The sequence below is a fragment of the Rissa tridactyla genome, chromosome 11 (genome assembly GCF_028500815.1).
Source record: "Rissa tridactyla isolate bRisTri1 chromosome 11, bRisTri1.patW.cur.20221130, whole genome shotgun sequence".
Classification (NCBI taxonomy): Eukaryota; Metazoa; Chordata; class Aves; order Charadriiformes; family Laridae; genus Rissa; species Rissa tridactyla.
This window is the reverse complement of record NC_071476.1, coordinates 5896901-5915171: the sequence shown is the minus strand read 5'-3', so window position 1 is coordinate 5915171 and position 18271 is coordinate 5896901. Positions and strand designations below refer to the sequence as shown.

Here is an 18271-nt window from a genome sequence, read left to right as displayed (position 1 = left end):
AAACGGCTGTCCGTGACAGAAAGCACTCTCTGTGTTATAGATTATTTTTGGATGTACTCAGCCGCTTTAACTAAACTGGCTATTTTAACAATTCTGAACATCCTCCTCCAAAATCACTGCAGGAGAGATCATATTTCAGTGTAGATTTCTCCATGCACAGGAATTCTTTTTGCTAAATCACTGAGTAAAAATGGGTTTGCTTCAATAACCTGCAGTTCGCGAGGAGGCTCACAGTTTAGCTTCAAGCCCTTCCACGAAATCCAGGCTTGTTCCAGGGAAATCAGCTGGGACCCTATGCAGAGCCACTGCAGAATCAAAGCCCTGGCTGAAGCTGACTGGTACGGAGTTTAGGAGACTGCAGCACGGCAAAGCTGTGGAAGGGCTTGCTTGCAGCCTGCGATAAAGCTGTGCTGCTGTTGCCTTCAAAGATCACAAGCCAAGCATGTGAATGCAGCACCGTATTCAATTCACAACCAACTACACCAGTCCCAACACCTAGAGATAAGGCTGTTTGCTTGGGAGTATCCAACACAGACCAACATTGCATTAATTGTAACTTTTACACGATGATTGTTTTAAACAAGACTGTTAACTGTCCGCTGTGCAAAAATGAAAACCTTTCATAGAATTACCTCATAATTACCTCTTGGAGGGAATGGGAACCGTAGGAAACATCTGCTAGCTGTCTTTTTAGAACAGAATCCGCTTTTCCATCCTCTCCAGATTTCTCAAAGGCAGCAGGAAGCCTGCATTTCTAACAAGCAACCTCTGGGAAAGCTCTTTTAGATGATACTTTCTGCTTAGGATGACTGCTTGTAAAGTTTATTGCTTGCAGCAGTACCAGTGAGCTATGGTTGCATTTTTATTTTTAAAGTTCTGGTCAGTTTGAAATGCAGAACCCGATGTCCTGCATTAATGGCTATAACATACCACCAAAATCAGCTATGCAATAGCTTTTAAAAAATCAGGTTATACAAAACATCAACAAGTGTACAGAGCTGCAGAGTGCTTTTGATTGACAGCAATGCTGAACCAGATTTTGGAAGGCATTTACACATCTCAAGATACAGAGAGAAAACTATTAAAATTTCTAGATATACCCACCTATGAGCATTTAAATATCTTCAAAGCCCACAGTCTTATTGCCCTGTGCTTTGAAACATCATTTTGAATGGGACTCAACATCGTCAATTTTGCTGTTACCTCAAACTAAGTCATCTCTAATGACTAGCTGTACAATAACTGTCTTGTTAGGCAGATTTAGCCATATAACTCTCTCGTGTAGCGTATGTGGTTGCAACTGTATTACCGAAGACAAAAAGAAATACCGACAAAAACAGTGATGACAGAACAAAGCTATTACTGGGAACAACTGTAAAAATGAATGAAGTCCTTGTACTCCTACTTCTGCAAATTACTGCTTAGCAACAGCCACTCAACAAAAGCTAGAAAACGCAATTCTAGAAGACTGCCACTACCAGCTACTCCTTACAGCATCCCTCTTGATAGCCTTAAAGAAGCAGAATAAAATCTATACCAATTATTAACTTTAATAAAGGAACTTAATCCAAGCAAAAGAAGAGGCTTCAGGCAGCAAGTATATTGCCAGGTCTTTTAGGTAGCTTTTAAGATTCCTTAATAAATAAGCAAATGATTCTTAACTTTTTTCTAGATGTTTGTTGCTATGTGACTCAAGCAACAAGGAGAACATGATCGGATGCAATGTGTCACCATTCATAGAAAGTAAACTGAAGCTGTACAGAAAAGCTGGTCTCTAACACCTCGCAGTGCTGGTCAGGGTACTACTAAGTTACCCTAACACAGGCTATGAGATTTATTCCTATCCCGTTATCAGTTCAGCTTCTAGTTCTTTCAATTTTTTTCCTACCTTCTGGATCTCACGTTTTTCTGTTCCGTCTCTTTCACACAAGTCGTCCGAGTTGTGTCCAGCCTTCTAAGCGCATAAAGCTGTTCTTAAAATTGATGCCTTGCAGCCAACTTCAGTTCGGAAACAAGCACAGTGCACCCTCATTGAAGTCGATGGGGAGCCGGGGAGCCTGTCTGAGCACAGGGTCTGACCTTTAACACGCTCACAGCTTCCTACAGGGCAAATGACCATGCTTCAGTTACCTTTTTTTTGGTACTCAACTCTCCCTGTGCAAACTGCACGTTTTTATTTTTTACTTGAAAAGCAAATAACCTCGCCAACAACCAGGGACGCACGGCTTTCTCCCTTAATCACTTTCATCACGAGGAATTTAAATAAATTAGCACTCAATTAACACCTGCTATGTAGATTTAGTTCACAACCGGTGGGGTGATGTTTAAATACAAACACTAAATGTGGATTAATGCTTGAAGATCGCTGTGCTGAAGGGCTCACAAGTACAGTGAAGGGAGAGAAGAGGCAACTGAAAGACCCAGACCGAGCTGCGGTACTCACAGAGTTGGGATTTTTTTAAATAATAGTGTGTATTTTAGGCAAGAGTTGACAAAGTATAATTAACAGACTTAAAACACTATAATGTTAATTTAAGATGTAATTAAGCACTGAAGCCTTTGATTAAAGGGATACAAATCACCTAATCTGCCAGCAGGATCCGTTGCTGTTCTGGTGAAAACACCATAGTTGCACCTTTTAATCCAAGTAAATATGTATAATAATACACACAGGCAGCAAAATATCGAATAATGTTTTGTCACCGAGTGTATTTTATTTGTGTTATGCAGTTTATGACTCTTCAGACACATCCGTGAGCAATGAATGCCACTGCTCTTGATGAAGGTCGGTACCAGACAGAAGGTGCGGGTACCACCGAGGACGAGGACACGGCGGCCCCGGGGACCGCTCGGGTGTGCTGCCGGGTAGTTTCTTAAACATTTTTGGTCTGGCTTTCACCTATCTGTTGCCCTTAAGTACACAGCCTTAAAAACAGTAACAGTGTTACCACTACAGAGACAGTTAGCTACAGCCAATTAGTAAGTGAATTGAAAAAGGAATTACACAGAGATAACAAAGTGGGATTCAGGGACGTGCAAGCACATTGCAGCAGTCCTTCCTCTCTGGTCCCTGACGGCTGTTATGGGCAAAAAAACCTGGACTTCTTCAATTCTTTCCCTTCTCCGGGTGAACGCGGGGACGGAGCAGGGGAGGCGAGCGACAGCGCTGAGCCTCAGCCGCTCCACCGCCGGGCGGGGAGAGCCGGAGCCGGGCATCGCTCCCGCGGCCGGGGATGGAGCCGGCCGGGGCTCGGGGGAGCCGCGGAGCCCGGCCCCGCAGGCAGGTCCCAGCGCTGGCCAGGCGGGTGATTTGCTGACCGCGGGCACCTGCCCAAAACCCGGGCACCGGCCTTTAAACGCCGTGTCCCCGCCGGTCCGGGGCTGGCGGAGACTCTTATTGTGACAGCGGTGCGGGCAGGACAGGCAGGTCCCGCCGTGTCATCTGCTGGCAGCACATTAAAGCCTCCGGTCTTATAACGCTACGCAGAGGGTTACTATGACAGTCCGGGTCAGTGAATGACGGTCCCTTCCCAAAATACTGGTTAAAGCCCAGGTGACAACTCCTAGGCTGTAGGTAAGGTGCTGTGTTCGGGTTTGGTTTGGTTTTTTTTTTCCACGTCACTTTTTGACTCGGAAGCTGGTTAGGGAGCTGGCATGAGAAACAGCGGTGCGCTGGGCAATGCTGAGATGAAAAGGTACCTTTAAGGTGCGGTGGTGTCAAAAGTAATGTGAGAGGCAACAAAAATTAAAAAATATATAGATATCTATTATAAGATAGAATTATAAATTTAGATACTTTTTTTTTCCCACCCAAGTCAAGGTGGAATGATTTGAAGAAACTGTAACTTATTTGTGGCTGTGACAAATGAACCTGTGCGTCACAGAATCGTATCATATCTTGTTTAAGTGCAGTGTTCTAGAAAATAAAGTAAACGCCGGATTTGCTACATAGCCTGTAGGTAAAATGAATGAGTCTGCGCACAGGCAATAATATAAAAATGGTATAAAACCAAGATTCAATGAATTTTCTGCACCAGTGAATGAGAACACAATGTGGACATGCTCCAAAAATCTGAGCCAGCTTCAAATTCCGAGGGCATGACAAGGGGAAAGTTGGGGAATTTTTACTAGAAAACCTCTGTTTACTTACAGTTAATTTACAACTAATATTGATAATTACCTTTAGGAAATGAAAGCTTTGAATCTTTAAAATGAGAGCGATGTCTTTAGTTGATCTCTCCCCACGGGAATTTACGACCTTCGCGGAGCCCTTCTTCGGGCTCTCCGAGGAGAGGAATACAATATACTGTGTATATATAGCAGCGAAACAGCTGATCTCAGTGGGGCAAGATTACAATTTTTTCCAGCACATGTAACTGTGTGGATTTATATTCTAATTTTTTTATTAGTAGCTTTACGTTTATTTTGGGGGGTGATTTTTTTATCCTGGAGCTGAAGTTGCTTGTCAGTTTTAACAAACTCGCTCAGTTTGCTCTAATTAAACTTTCCGCTTTTGTAAATTGATGGAAAGCCCAGATTTAGATATCAAGGACCTGCAAAATAAATGCAGGACCTCTGAGCAGCTCAGCTTGCCTTACTTGATCCTGCAGCTATCTAATTCGGGAAATTATTAGCCCTAACAGCAAATCTCGGGAAATCACTTCAAATGGAGATGCACAGTCCTTGGCATTCGAAAACCAACAGAGAAGAAATCAGGATACTTTGTTTCAAAGGTTTCGTTTTCAGCTTAAAAGACAGTGGAACCTGTTTCATGCTTCCCTGTGGTGTAAGGAATTTCTTGGCACAAATAGCCAGTTCTCTGAGTAATAATACATTTAGTGTTTTGACAGGGCACAAAATTGCAGGATTCAAAGATCTTTAGTTAAGATGATATGTGGCAAATTAGCTTGCTTAGCAATAGTATCTGTGGTTATCTGTAGACTTACGCAGGTGCTGGGTCGTCTCAATAAATCAATTGCTATTTCTTTTAGAATTTACTGGGCTCTTGCAGATAAGATAGCCGTGGTGAGCACGGCACCTGAGTCGGGTAGGGTGCGTGAGTTGTTACTGTAATCCGAAATGTTCACACAGTTCTGGAATAGTTCTAATCAATCCTAAATCTCTTTATTTTAAGCTCAAGCTTTAACTGTCAGTTACCTGAACTTCATACTCTTTGGATTGCTAATGACTGCTCAATACACAGTATTTTTGTGATTCAAATCGTGATGTACTATTTATTTTATCTGTATTGTCTTCCCTAAGGGAAAATCCACACCAAGAAAGCCTCTATTCTGCAAGGCAAGGGTTCCATTCTATCCAGGATCCCAGCCAAGAAAGCTTTCGTGGCCTACCACCTAGTTTTTACCAGCCACCTATCCAAAGCCAGTTATCACCAACAAAAACCCAGGACAGCCGTGAAACCTCTCCTATGAGTGTCCCTAATTTCCCATCCGTTTCCTCTATGTGCCAACCAACTATGTTTAACTACGAACGTCCAAAACACTTTATCCAGTCTAAGAACGTGTGTCAAGGGCAACAGCAGCCTCCAGGACCCGCAGCCTCTACAGAGTCAAGCAGACAAATCAAACAGTCCTCCATCCTAATACAGCCTCGTAACCCAAGTGGGCAGAAATTCTCCTCCTCGTCATCGCTGAGCTCTTCAATCACGCTCTCCTCGCCTTCCTGTAGTGCCCCTAAGGAATCCACATATCCCGTCACGCCTGCATCTGCTCAGTCTCCTGCTAGCTCATCATCTGGGCAACGGCTTATATCCATGCCTAACCAACCCCCCGCAGCATTCCTGTGCTCAGTGCTACCCTCGCAGCCCGACTATAACAGCCAAACTCCTTCTCCTATGGAACCTCAGTAAGTATATACAGGCTTCTAACCTCCCCTTGCTTTCCTCTGGCCTGGCCTCTCCCGTGCACTGACCATCCCAAATCCAACTGTCCGGTGAAACATCAGCTTGGCTGAAGCCAATGGTACAACTCCCATTGACTTCTGATGTTGGAGGCAGGACTCTGCATGAACGGAGTTAGGAGGCTGAGTGCTTGCCCTTGGGGTCTGTGTGGGAGAGAGGAGCATCCACCAGGAATTAAATTGCACAGTAGTCATGGGCTGCTGTGCACGATTTCTGGAGTCAGTTTGGACAGTTTAGTTTCATTTGATGGAAATATCTAATTTAAGGGTATTCAGAACAGAAGATGGACACCCATCTCAAATGAATTTCAACAAATATGGCTTATGAACGGGGAGGCCGGGGGAGAAGGCAGTAGTATTTCCCACATATAAACAAGTTCAAGATTCCTAGTAAGTCTCAACAGTATTTTCAGGTTCCACATCGTGATGGGACTCTATGCCCACCTACAATACAGTTTCCATTAATCATACGTGCTAACAGAAAGGCAGCCACTCGAAAATTTTACCCCTTCAGACTGAAGACTAAATTCTTTCCTGAGTATGTATTATATCATTTTGCCTTTGGGCTGCAATCCAAATATCTCCCAAGGTCAGTGAGATCTCAAAGGGAGCTGCGTCTTGCCTTCTCACCAACTTGTATTCCTGCCAATATTCGCTGGAAGTCCCGGGGGCAACTCAGTGTAGAATACGCAACGAACACTCAACCAAGGATATTGGAAAGGTGATAGGGGCAGGGGGGTCCTGCTGGCTTGGATATAAATTCAGGCATAAGAGTCAGTTTGTATTCAGGAAATCTGAATGTTTCTGGGTATTTTTTGAATCACAGCACTGTGGGAAGCGGGAAGGTAAGACACAGAGGGCAAGATGGGGCACTCAGGAGCGTTTCTTAAAAGTACTGCAGGAACGTGTTGGGGTTAGGTACGTATTTAGAGTAACTGCTGGGTTTTGTGTATGTAGTGTTGGGTAGTATGTTTTCACAGCAAAGGGTTTTGGTGCCTCACTATGCTTTCATATAAGCTGCTCTTAAATGCAACACCCTGTGAATTGAGGAATTATTTTCCTAATCATGCTACAAATGGGCAAACGGGGACATGAGATGTATTAATCTGTAGGGCAAATTATTAAAGTTTTTAAGTTATAACTTGGGCAAGTTATTAAATCCATGCAGTGCTGGGAATATGTACCAGAATTATAACCCTTCTACCCTATTCTAATCAGCAGAACAAATTCCCAAGTGACAGAAGGAAGCGGATTTTGAATAGAAATAATTGCTGAATACAAGTGCAGCATACAAGACCCTGCTGCATGTAACGACCAGGGTCAGATCCCGTCAGCACAGAGTGCTGTGACCTCTGGCAGAGCTTTACAACCCATTTTGAGGGATGCTCCTCTTTTCCTAGCACCTTTCAGAGTCAAGCCTACTATCTAACTCCAAGATTTGATTGTGTCTCTTGACTATGGATTACAGGATCAGGCCATGTGGGGGGCTGCAGCAAGGGCTCCTAAAGACCCAGCCTAGCTTGGGGTAAGCTCAGCTGTGGAACTTCTCACAGAAATGCTATACGAAGTAACTTTCTGGGGCCAAGAAGAGGAGGACAACTAATAAACTGTTCATACCTAATAGAATAGTTTGTGACCTTGCTGTGGATTTGCAGCACCCAGGGACTTTTTAACAATTGAAATTATAAAGGCATGCAGTTTTTGAGGGAGAACTTGCTCCTGGACAGACTCGCATTGCTCAGTGGAGTTAGCGGCTCCCTCAAAACACTGGTGGCCTTACTGCACACATCTGAGTCCGGGCAGGGGCCATTGCAGGATGCAGGGATGCTGAACAGTGACCTACGGCAAGCTGCTGCGAGTGCTGTGGGAGGACACTCAATGGCTTGGCTAGAACATGATGCTTCCCCTTAAGTTTTTGATACTCAATTACACCACCTAGCCTATCTATCTCCCAAATGCTTTACGGGTTCATTGGAACCACAGTTCCTAGGTAGCAGGTTCACATTTTTGTGTGTATTCTGTGAAGCTGTAGCAAACAGTCAAGCAGGCCCACAGGAATAACTTTTGTTTCCTCTTCCTGCATGAGTAGTTACTCACAACCAATGTATAACAAACAAGCTAGCATCAACTCTATGCAGAAGACATCAGAACAAGAAATTCGAGGAACAAAAGAGGCCCTCATTCAGGACTTGGAAAAGAAACTCCGATGCAAAGACAACCTTCTCCAGAATGGCAACCAGGTAAGGGAAACCTGCTGATTAAAGAACCGGTTTGCTCTGACTCTCGGTAGTGCAAGCAGGGATGCAGAGACTAGTTATAGTGCCCCAGAGGCTGGAGCCTCCGAACTAAGCTGAAAGCAGAAGGAAATGCAGGAGCAACACTGCCCAAACACCTTTACTCAACAGATCCCAGCAAGAGTTCTTTGAGCCATTTATGACCAGAATATTCTTTCAGTGTGAGGTGGCTGAATTTTTCTATTAGAAATGTAAAAAAAAAAAAAAAAAAAATCTTTTCCAACAGTAACCATTTTTAATCATGGCTCGGGGGTGGTGTAAAGGCATGGTTCTGAAAGATTTACATCCAAACTCATTGTTTCCCAACACCTTCTTCATAGTTATTTTTGCTATTAGAATGCAAACAGCTGTACTGGTGGGCCAGGTTCAGCTCAGCCCTTCCCAGTAGAGAAGCAGCACATGCCTTAGTGCCTGATGAAAGCTGGCCTGGTTGCTGTAAGTATGTCTGTAGGCATTCTGCTCTGGCAATTGAATGTCTGCCTCTCCTGTGACTTCTGTAAGGGATGTGTTGACTTCTGAAGGCCATCTGATGCAGCAAGATGGCTTTCAGCTGCTCTTGCCTTTCCCTCTTATCCTACCTTCTTGGCCAGCACACAGCATTCAAGCTGTCTTTGAATTTGCGCCCCCAAATTAATAAGGCTAGTGTCAGGAGAAAGGTACATGTTTAGAGCTGTGGCACAAACTTGAACTCTCTGCTGGGGATCCTGCTGAACATCACATCCACAGACAACTAGAAACACAAGGAGAATCTCTCAGTTCTCCAGGCACAATTTTACCCTGGCATTCAATGCTGGGGTTAATAAACCACCCCGAGTCACTAGAAACTTGGAGAAGTACCAATATTTGAAAGCTCATTCTAGACACCATCACCACATGTGGAAAACCTCTTTGATTTCTGTTTGTATGAACAACAACAAATCAGATAAATCACAAAGTCTGTCTCCTATAAGGAGGTCTCTTAGTCTCAGTACCTACTTATTTATTCTGCGAAGGGACAAAATGCAATCCCCTTTTCCAAGAAATCCAGGTCTGGGAGAAAAATTTGCTTACCAGCAGGGAAGCACTTTACAGCAAGCTAGAGAGAGTGAGAGGTCTCTAACGTAGGAACCTTCCTGCTGGCTGGAGGCAGACTGGTAAAAGCACAGTGTTTATAGTTTCCATCTTCCTTCCCCTGAAGTAGAAAGAAATTTCTCCATTATCATCAGTGGGAACAGGTTTGTGTCTCATATATAATTTAAACATTGAAGGAAAAAAAAGCATATCAGGTCAAATCTGACTTAATGTGTCCCTAACAGGAATCTTCTCGCTGCTGTAAGAAAGCTTCCAATTGCAAGCCAGTTTTTCTTCCCATAGGAAGCCAGTCTAAAAATAAGGCTTATGCAATCACCACTCTGTGTCCTCCTCCCCTTGTCCTCCAACATCTGAACCAACTGGCCAATCTCAGCCACACTTGATACAGCCGTAACAACCTCAGGGATATTAAGCTCTCGCAGGTTTTGCAAAAGGTCTCTCTCACTCTTTTCTAAAGAAAAGTCCCACAAGCTTCCCCAAACCCTTACCTACCCAGGAATAATCACATACATGTCCCGTACACAGTAGAAATTCAGTCAGAGCTTGTCCTCACATCACAAAATCCAAACCCAAGGTAAACTTTGTGGGAAGCGAAGTGTCAGGTGTTCTGGTGCTCAGGAGACTAATGTACTCTTCTAAAGGCCACTGACAGAACTTGAATTTAACTCTGTTCGTATTTATCCCTCTGTGCTGCATCCATATTGTAGGAACATGTTACATGACTGAAACGCATTCTTGCCTCCTCAAGACAGCACCCAGCATTTCATAAGGCAGCAGCTGCGCTGGCATAAACTTCCCTTGTGCTTTCAGGGGCAGTGGTGCTCCTCTCTGGCTGCGTCTGCTTCTGATGTGGCTCTTGCTTTTTTGGGAGTAGGGGCGCGAGCATCCAGCACGCCTCTAGCTCCTGAAGTAAATCCACAGCTGAATGACTTGGGAAGTCTTCCCAGTGCTAACAGAAAGGTACCCTGGGACTTACTCTGGCTTCTGAGATAATGCCATCAGTTACCCATAAATAATCCCGGTGGAGAAAGAGGAGGAGTGTAAGGCCACAGATGGCATGAGAGAGGCTTTGATGAACAGGCAGTTTAATCTTTTATGCATTTCAGTGCTGTATATATTGAGGCTGACTTCAGTAGTCATCACAGACTGCAAACCCTCTGGAACAGAAGTTGTGTTTCTATTCAGCCGCTGCTTTCATTGACAACACCCTGAATTTGTGGCATATTAATGTGCTCTTACAAGCTGACCTGAAATAGTAAATGGACTTCTAACTAGAATTCCTCTCCACTCTGCTTTAAGCGATTAACTTATGAAGAAAGAATGGCTCGCAGGCTGCTCGGACCAGTAAATGCTGCATCTGTGTTGGAAGCACAAAGTGAAGACAACATGCAGAATGCACAGGTAAATGGGGGGGGACCTTTCTCCAGAACAACAGTTTTCTGGTGACTGTGCTGTGACCTGCTTGTACCTGAACAGGGCAGAGAGATGGGGTTTATTTGGTACCAGTGCAAGAGAGGGGAGGGAAGGGGCCAGCTCGCACTGGCAGAGCTCTGTATAGTAGGGATTTGAGGGTTTTTTTGGGGGGTTGTGGTAGAGGGGGGGAATTTAAGCACCATCCCCTTGCTGGGTCTGATCTGTAGGAATGATGTCTCCAGGGAGGAATTACAACAGCTGCTGCACAGCACGTTACACCCTGCTTGTGACAGGCAGGGAGCAGCACAGCCAGGGATACAGGTACTCACTCTCTAACAGCCCAAGTTCAGACTTGGCCAGGACAGCAAGATTTACACCTGTCACTGTTTGGAATAAGTGACATTGACTACAAGAGGTCAGGGCCTTGAAGTGGGATAGGCTAGGTTTTAGCCCCTCCAGGAGCCTGCAATCATTAAGAGAAGGCAAAGCATTTATTTTAGCAGCCCACATACTGATAGACAAGCATCTATTACTACTGGCATTTTCAAAAGCATTTTAGTTGAAGACCAGTTAAAAGGTATCTTTGGCACTTCTGTGATCAAAGTTATTGGAAATGTCTGTGATGTGGCGCTGGATACCTGCGCAGCCAAAGAAAACATACCTCCTGCTGCATGCACGCAGGGAGCCAGCAGGCTGGCACACACCTTCCAAAGTGCAGTTAGCAAAACTCTTTGCAAAAGACACTTAAGATCACAGCAAGGGAGGAATACGCAATTTGAGCTATTTCTCCCCAACAATCACCTGACAGGCAGGCAAGAAGGGAACATTATGGATGTCGGAGAGCAAGGGAAGCCTCGTCTTTTGTAGAGAACAAGGAAACATTCAGTCAAAACCGGATGACTGACAACTTTTCAGGGTGTGTGAAATGCTGCATAAAAAGGAGTACTGGAAGGAGAGGTTGACTTATGTTTGGGAGATCTTACTCCCATTGTTCAGTCTTATTTTTAAATATTGTAGTCATTGATTCATTCAGCCTCATGATTCCTCAGGAACTTAACTACATAGTCCATATAATAGAGCATTAGAATTACAAGCAACTCCATCACTACAGCATCCTTTCACAAGACAAGTAATAATTGTACAGAACTAGTGTAAATGAGCAGATAGAAGCAATTGCCTCTTGGACTCGGCATTGAGCTCAGTCCAGCAAGACCCCCATTCATGCAATGCTTCTCCTGAACTGAAGACTGCTTCTGTGCTTGAAGTTTAAACCCAGGCTTAAATATTCCACAGAACTCAGCTATAGAGCACAGAACCAAGCATCGTAATGGCTCAATGCAAACACCCCAGGAATTTCCATGCAGTGTTTCCTCTATCTGACTCCATTGCTAAAATGAGTCACTGGTAATAAACTCTGCTTGCATTTTCCAAACATCCAAGTTCCTAGCAGGCATCAATCCTGGGTACTTTAGCAGATTTACTCATGTGATTGTGGAGCTGTCAGCGAGCTTAGTTGGTGCTGTGATCTAGAAAGAAAAATATTTTCCAGCTCAGCATGTGTCCATTGCCACTGGTACCATATTTAAGTGGGCACAATACAGCGTTCTTGCCAGCGATTCCACTTCTATTCCTGCTATAGCGAAGGACACTCTGTACTTAGCTCTCATTTTAGATACTGCCAGTAGTACTACTCCCCTCTAACAAAGGTTATTGGCTGGCCAAAAGCCTTGTGTGCCAAACAAAAGTGCTGCACCTATCACCTGTGCAGAGTGATGAGACGTTGTGCCATTCTATTAATAGTACTTGTTACTGTCATGGCAAAGCCTAGGGTGAACTCTTGATGCAAGTTCCTTTACCTTTTGTCCCAATGACTTCTGAAGTATTCAGCTTTTAAGCAGCAGACAGTATATGAACTTTAAAATGGCTTCTCATTCAGTTTATAGATAGAACTTTCTAAGTTAACTCACCTCTCCTCTTTCTCTTTCCAAGCACCAGAATGCGGAAAACATCAGGCTGCAGGTTCCTACAACACATGTAAGGTAATGCATAAGCTTGTGCTGCACTGCACTTCAAGATCTTATGTCAAGTGTTTCTAGACAATGTTAGTTTTACTTCCTTATTTATCACTTTTTCTAAAGTAGTAATTACTAAATTCATACACTTCAACTAAAATATTACTATTTGAGGATGGCTGATGATGCCTATGATCTTAATCCGGTCAATTCTAAACATATCACTAGATGTTTAAAGACCCCATGTACCTAGGGCAAATATGCTTCGTATTCTAGAAGACTAATCTCTAGTCAAAGCAAGGTTCAACAATGTAAATGATGACATGTAGCACGATGAAATAGAGCCTACATTGCTCTTGTAAATTCTTCTGGATATTAGGCCAAAGATGAAGGTTTCCTATGTTACGCTTCTGGGTTGAACTGAACAACTTGAGCAAGATAGGTGGCTGATTAAAACCCATGCCTTGCAGCTGAAAACCAAACCACAACTGTAGTACTAGACTCCTAAGCATGGTGAGGGACTCTAGCTGCAATCAGTACTTCAGTGTCATTTGTGCTATAGTGACTTTTACACAAGTAACTGTTGCTGTCCACTTTTTAGGAGCAGACCGTCCTCAAGAGGAGATGACCGTGGACATGATTCCATCCAGGAAAAGTTTTTTCAGCCACGTTTCACACAAGTGCCCGAAGATGTAATTATTGAGGAGGGGCGATTCTGCAGACTCGACTTCAAAGTAATACCCGCCTTTCACTTTCAGTTCCATTATCTGTGTGGGGTGTGCGGCATGAAGAGAGGTCTCTGAGCTGCAGTGCCTTTGCACTTTAATAAGCCAGAGCACTAATGGCAAATGGTGCAAGGTCTCTCCAGGCAACGTAAACCAAGAAATAGGAGATGCCTGAATATTTCAGCATTTTCCCTTGGAAAACGTAAATGGAATTAGCTTCATAAGAATATGGTTAAAGCTAAATAGTGGTAAATATGGACCACCATAGAACACCTTCTAGACCTCACTGGGAAGAATGAATATTAAGGCCTTGCTGAAAGAAGGCATTTTGGGAGGGAACTTTGTGCTTTGCACTGGGACTTCGCTGACTTCAATGGATACATGCTGGACATACGTCCAGCAAGGCCTGCTTAGGACTAGCCTGCCTTTAGTGAGTCTTCTCTGAGGTAACTGTGCCCTTGCTGGAGCAGACAATCTGGAAAGGAAATGCCCTAATGACAAACAAACAAAATGCCAGAATGGCCTGAAACTGCATGGCAACGGTACCAACCCTAGGGTTAGAACGAACCTGCATCTTCCACACATGCAGCTTCGCTGCAAAGGGGGTTTGCTGATTGTGGTTTGGCTTGTTTTTTCCTAATCGCTTCCAATCTCTTTCCTTAAGTAAACTCTTGACAGACTTAGGCATGACCTTTAGCCATTTTGCTGCAAATTGCTTAACTTTTGAATGTCATGGACAGCCTGGAGCATGTCTGCAGGACAGTTTATTTATATACATTATCAAAACAGTATGGATGTCAACCCTATTGATGGTACTAACTGTGAGATTAAAAGGGTAAGTTCCCCCCCTCTATGAACCCAAAACGAGTATCTTTGGCCTAATCAAAACTACCTTACAAGATGGGAACAACCGGGGCTTGCAGAAACAGCATCCACTGTCTTGTAGCTAAAAGCTCATCTTTCCATGGCACTTCACAAGCCTTACTCTCTGTGCAGCACCACATTAATATTCAAAACTAGGCAAGACTAAAACTTTGCAGTAGGATCATGATTTGATCATCTATTGACATCAAACTCCCTATAGCATTGAAGAGCTTTTATTATCTTAAAAGCTGTTTAACTCTTCACTGCCTTCCTCTCCTTCACAGGTTAGTGGGCTGCCGACTCCAGATGTGATGTGGTATCAGAATGGAAGGATGGTTCACCAAGATCAGTTCCATAAAATGATAGTGTCAGAAAAGGGATTCCATTCATTTATTTTTGAAGCAGTCAAATCATCTGATGCAGGGACATATGAATGTGTGGCTGTCAATCGTGCAGGAGAAGCCTCTTTCGCAGTTAAAGTGGAAGTAATTGGTAAGACTGAGAGCACCGATAATTACTTGGCCACACATGGAAAAATCTGAGCAATCTAATGCCTTCCTCCATGTGTTTGGAATTTAAAATAAGTAAGCAGCAGAGATAGATCTCCAGATACTCAGGCTCAAACAATAACAAACACATTATCTTTTCCAAGACTATTGTAATACATACATCTGGGATGCCATATTTCTTCAAAGCACTTCTAGTGGGATATTTAGATGTAGTGGGATGTCCAGAATTTGGGAGTTATTAATCTCCCAGAATTGATAACATATGTTGATTGGCTCTTGTCCTACACCCTTATGTTCATGGGAATTGCCTGTACACTAAAGAGATGCAGTAAGGAGCATGTGCCCTCCTGAATTTAGCATTCTGAAATTTTAAAAAACAAGCCTGATATTAGCATTCAATACTTAGAGTAACTCCTCCTTATCTTTCCTCTTTAATTTAGCAAAAGAACATCACACGCCTCCAACTTTCATCTTCAAGCCACAAAGCAAAAAGGTTTTTGAAGGAGATACAGCCAGACTGGAATGCCAGATCTCTGCTATTCCAACACCCCGGATTTACTGGAAAAGAAACAACGAAATGGTACAATATAATACAGACCGAATAAGGTATCCTACTAATGAGTTGGCCATTGGTGTGTTAGGAAACAATAACCAGTATTTAAGTCAAATTTGAACTGGCTAGTTTCTAAAAGCAGCAAGCTGGAAAGCTAGATCCATCCCTCGTTGGGATGGTGAACAGGCCCATGTGCTGGACAGGCACAACGCTCAGAATCTTGTTTCGAGGGCACAGAGAGAAAACTGTGACCAGCTGCCACTCTGAATTGTAGCAGCAGTTACAAGGCCCACAGAGAAGCATGGCTTTAGGACTGAAACACGCAATGCATTCATCGTGCTCTGAGGCTATGGGGCTACAGAAGGGCCTTGATGCCACCTGAATGGTATCGTGATGGGAACCACTGCTGTCTCGTAACACAAATGCTGTCTAAATAGTTTGCAGTGCCCTGCAAGAATTGTTCTAGGACTTTCTCAGCTCCTCAGCATGTAAACTGACCCTCTGATTTCAATGTCTTCTCTCCCTCTCCCTCCAAGCACTTACACATAAACACCTTCATTTTTCAGCTTGTTACATGACAATACTGGAAGGATTTGCCTCCTGATTAATAATGCAAACAAGAAAGATGCTGGCTGGTACACTGTATCTGCTGTCAACGGAGCAGGTGTGGCCACATGCCATGCCAGGCTGGAGGTTGCCAGTAAGTACCACATTCACAGTGCCACAGCCACAACTGCAGCTGCCACTGGCACTTGTACTCAGAGCAGAACCTCAAGTTTAACCTAAGGAAGCTCAGGCTGCTGGGAGGGTTTCTTTCCAAAGGTACTGATCTAGACAAAAGTAACTATCCTGGGAAAAACTTTTTTGTTTAGTACCAAGACACTGTGATGCGCACACTGTCTACATCTGCTGTCTGCACTGCTTAAAGACTACAGTTTGATTGATACCAAGAATGAGGGTGAATATAAATCTCTGGTGTCTGAGAGATAGGCTTGACTGTTAAATTACTCCTAAGTGTTTACTGATTTATGGTGCAGATAAAAAGCAATTGGGTTGCTGTACCATGGGTCTTTCCACAGCCTGGGAAGACACTGAAAGAAGCTTTTTTCTCTCTTCCAGCACATGCAAACAAGCCAGTCCCAGCCCCAAAGCAGTTGCGGGTTCGACCAACTTTTAGCAAGTATTTGGCACTTAATGGAAGAGGACTGGATGTGAAACAAGCTTTCTCACCGGAAGGAGAGTTTCAGCGTTTGGCTGAGCAGTCTGGACTGTATGAAAGTGATGAACTTTAACTGAAAACGAAGAGGAAAACTCACACCTATAAGAGACACTTACAACATAGATGCAGTTAACTGGTGATTGCTCTAATTAGCAAAATACCTATCTACATATTTTTACTTTGACTCTTGCACATTCAGCTGTTCCCACTTTACCATGTTAGATTTTATTTATATGGTTTGGTGACTATAACCATTTACTGAGTATTGTATTTTAACTATAAAGCCTAAGAAAGCAGGCTAATTAGTTTTTACAAGTGGGGGTGGTTTTAGTTCCACCTGTGCTTGGTTACATGCTAAAGTAGATTGGCTTGTACTGCTTCTCTAATATCACTCTTGATAGTATCAGAAGTCTGTACTGTCTGAATACTAAAATCAAATAGACTAGAGTGTTTTTATGAGAGTAAATTAGAAGCAAATAAAATTTTAAATAACCAACATCAGCTGTGACTCTTCCTTGATCTGTTAATAGCAGCTTACGGATGTCTGGCATCAGCTGCAGCCTGGCAAAGATGGATTCTTACCCTACTAAGTCTGACACCCGTCCCCTCCCCTGTCTGCTTGCCGATAGCTATAAACTATTCAGTATAAACCAGATGCTGACACTCCCTTAACAGTAAAACAGGTCCGCGAGGCAACATCAGTATTTTTTCTCCTTGCCCACTTGCCCCAAAAGCTGCCCTGTACAATATGAAGCATTAAGGCTATCATGTTTTCCCTCCTTGCTCCTTTAATTGAGGAGTGGCTTTAACTTATCTGACTCTTGACTGTCAACAACCTGTTGATTTGAATCATCCAAATGGTTTGTATGCTGCTACTCAGAGCTACCTTGCTCAAAATAATAAGAAAAGTACCATGACACCTGATTTTGCCAAACTCCAACAAACCTACTCTCTGAAGATTTTTCAACCGTACTTGCTAAAGGAAAATTTGTGAGGGTGGAACTGGCCCGAGCTCCTCCTGGGGGGGTGCACGGTAACGCTGCTGCTAGTCAGCAACCCCACCAGCATCTTCCAGAACGGAAAAAAATGAGGCCTCAGCTTCATCCCACGCTGCTGTACATGAAATAAAACCCCAGATCTGAACCGCACAACACCGACTATGAAACTCCCAATGCAATCCAGCAGCTCTGCCACCACGCTTCTCCCTCTGGAGCAATGAAATATGCTGAAATATGCTGAAATAACTGTCCCCCCCACTGCGCTCTTTGCGGGTTTGGGCTGATCGAATGCAGACTGACACCCGGGTCGTCCACAGGCTTCTTTAGAACATAAAGACGCTGCCATGGTGGGCAGGGGTGCGGTACCAGTGCTGTCAGCTCTGACCCACAGCACCCCAACTTCTTGCCAGGGCCGGGAGCCCAACCAGCACCTGCGCTCGCAGCGTTTGCGTTAATATACATTTAAATGAACATAACCTACGTTCCCTGCTGCTCTTCCCAGCAAGATGGGAATTTCCTAACTGCCTGAACAGAGCCTGGAAGCACCCAGACGCTGCAATTTATCGTTTGATTTCCCGCCCCCCGAAGGAACGGCTGCCCACGGGGGAGCGGGAAGCACGGGCTCTACCAGGCCCCGCTGCTGCGGCCCTGCGGGGAGGGCTGGGCAGGGGGCAGCGGACGGACCCGCTGAACG

The 18271-nt window shown here is 44.0% G+C and overlaps 1 protein-coding gene across 3 annotated transcripts; it reads left to right on the top strand.

Annotated features, from left to right (window-relative positions):
* The first annotated feature begins 3387 nt into the window (after positions 1-3387).
* On the top strand, positions 3388-17077 carry MYOT (myotilin). 3 transcript variants are annotated; one of them, XM_054216982.1, is made up of 10 exons: positions 3388-3574; positions 5263-5865; positions 8009-8159; positions 10584-10685; positions 12687-12736; positions 13311-13443; positions 14583-14790; positions 15248-15413; positions 15927-16060; positions 16480-17077. In XM_054216982.1, the coding sequence occupies exons 2-10, from the start codon at positions 5429-5431 to the stop codon at positions 16650-16652; spliced, it is 1554 nt and encodes a 517-aa protein (XP_054072957.1). In that variant the 5' UTR covers positions 3388-3574; positions 5263-5428; the 3' UTR covers positions 16653-17077. The 3 variants fall into 3 exon arrangements, with proteins under 3 accessions (XP_054072957.1, XP_054072958.1, XP_054072959.1); XM_054216983.1 differs by lacking the exon at positions 5263-5865 and having other exon boundaries at positions 3394-3574; XM_054216984.1 differs by lacking the exons at positions 3388-3574; positions 5263-5865 and adding an exon at positions 5916-6764.
* Positions 17078-18271: the final 1194 nt, after the last annotated feature.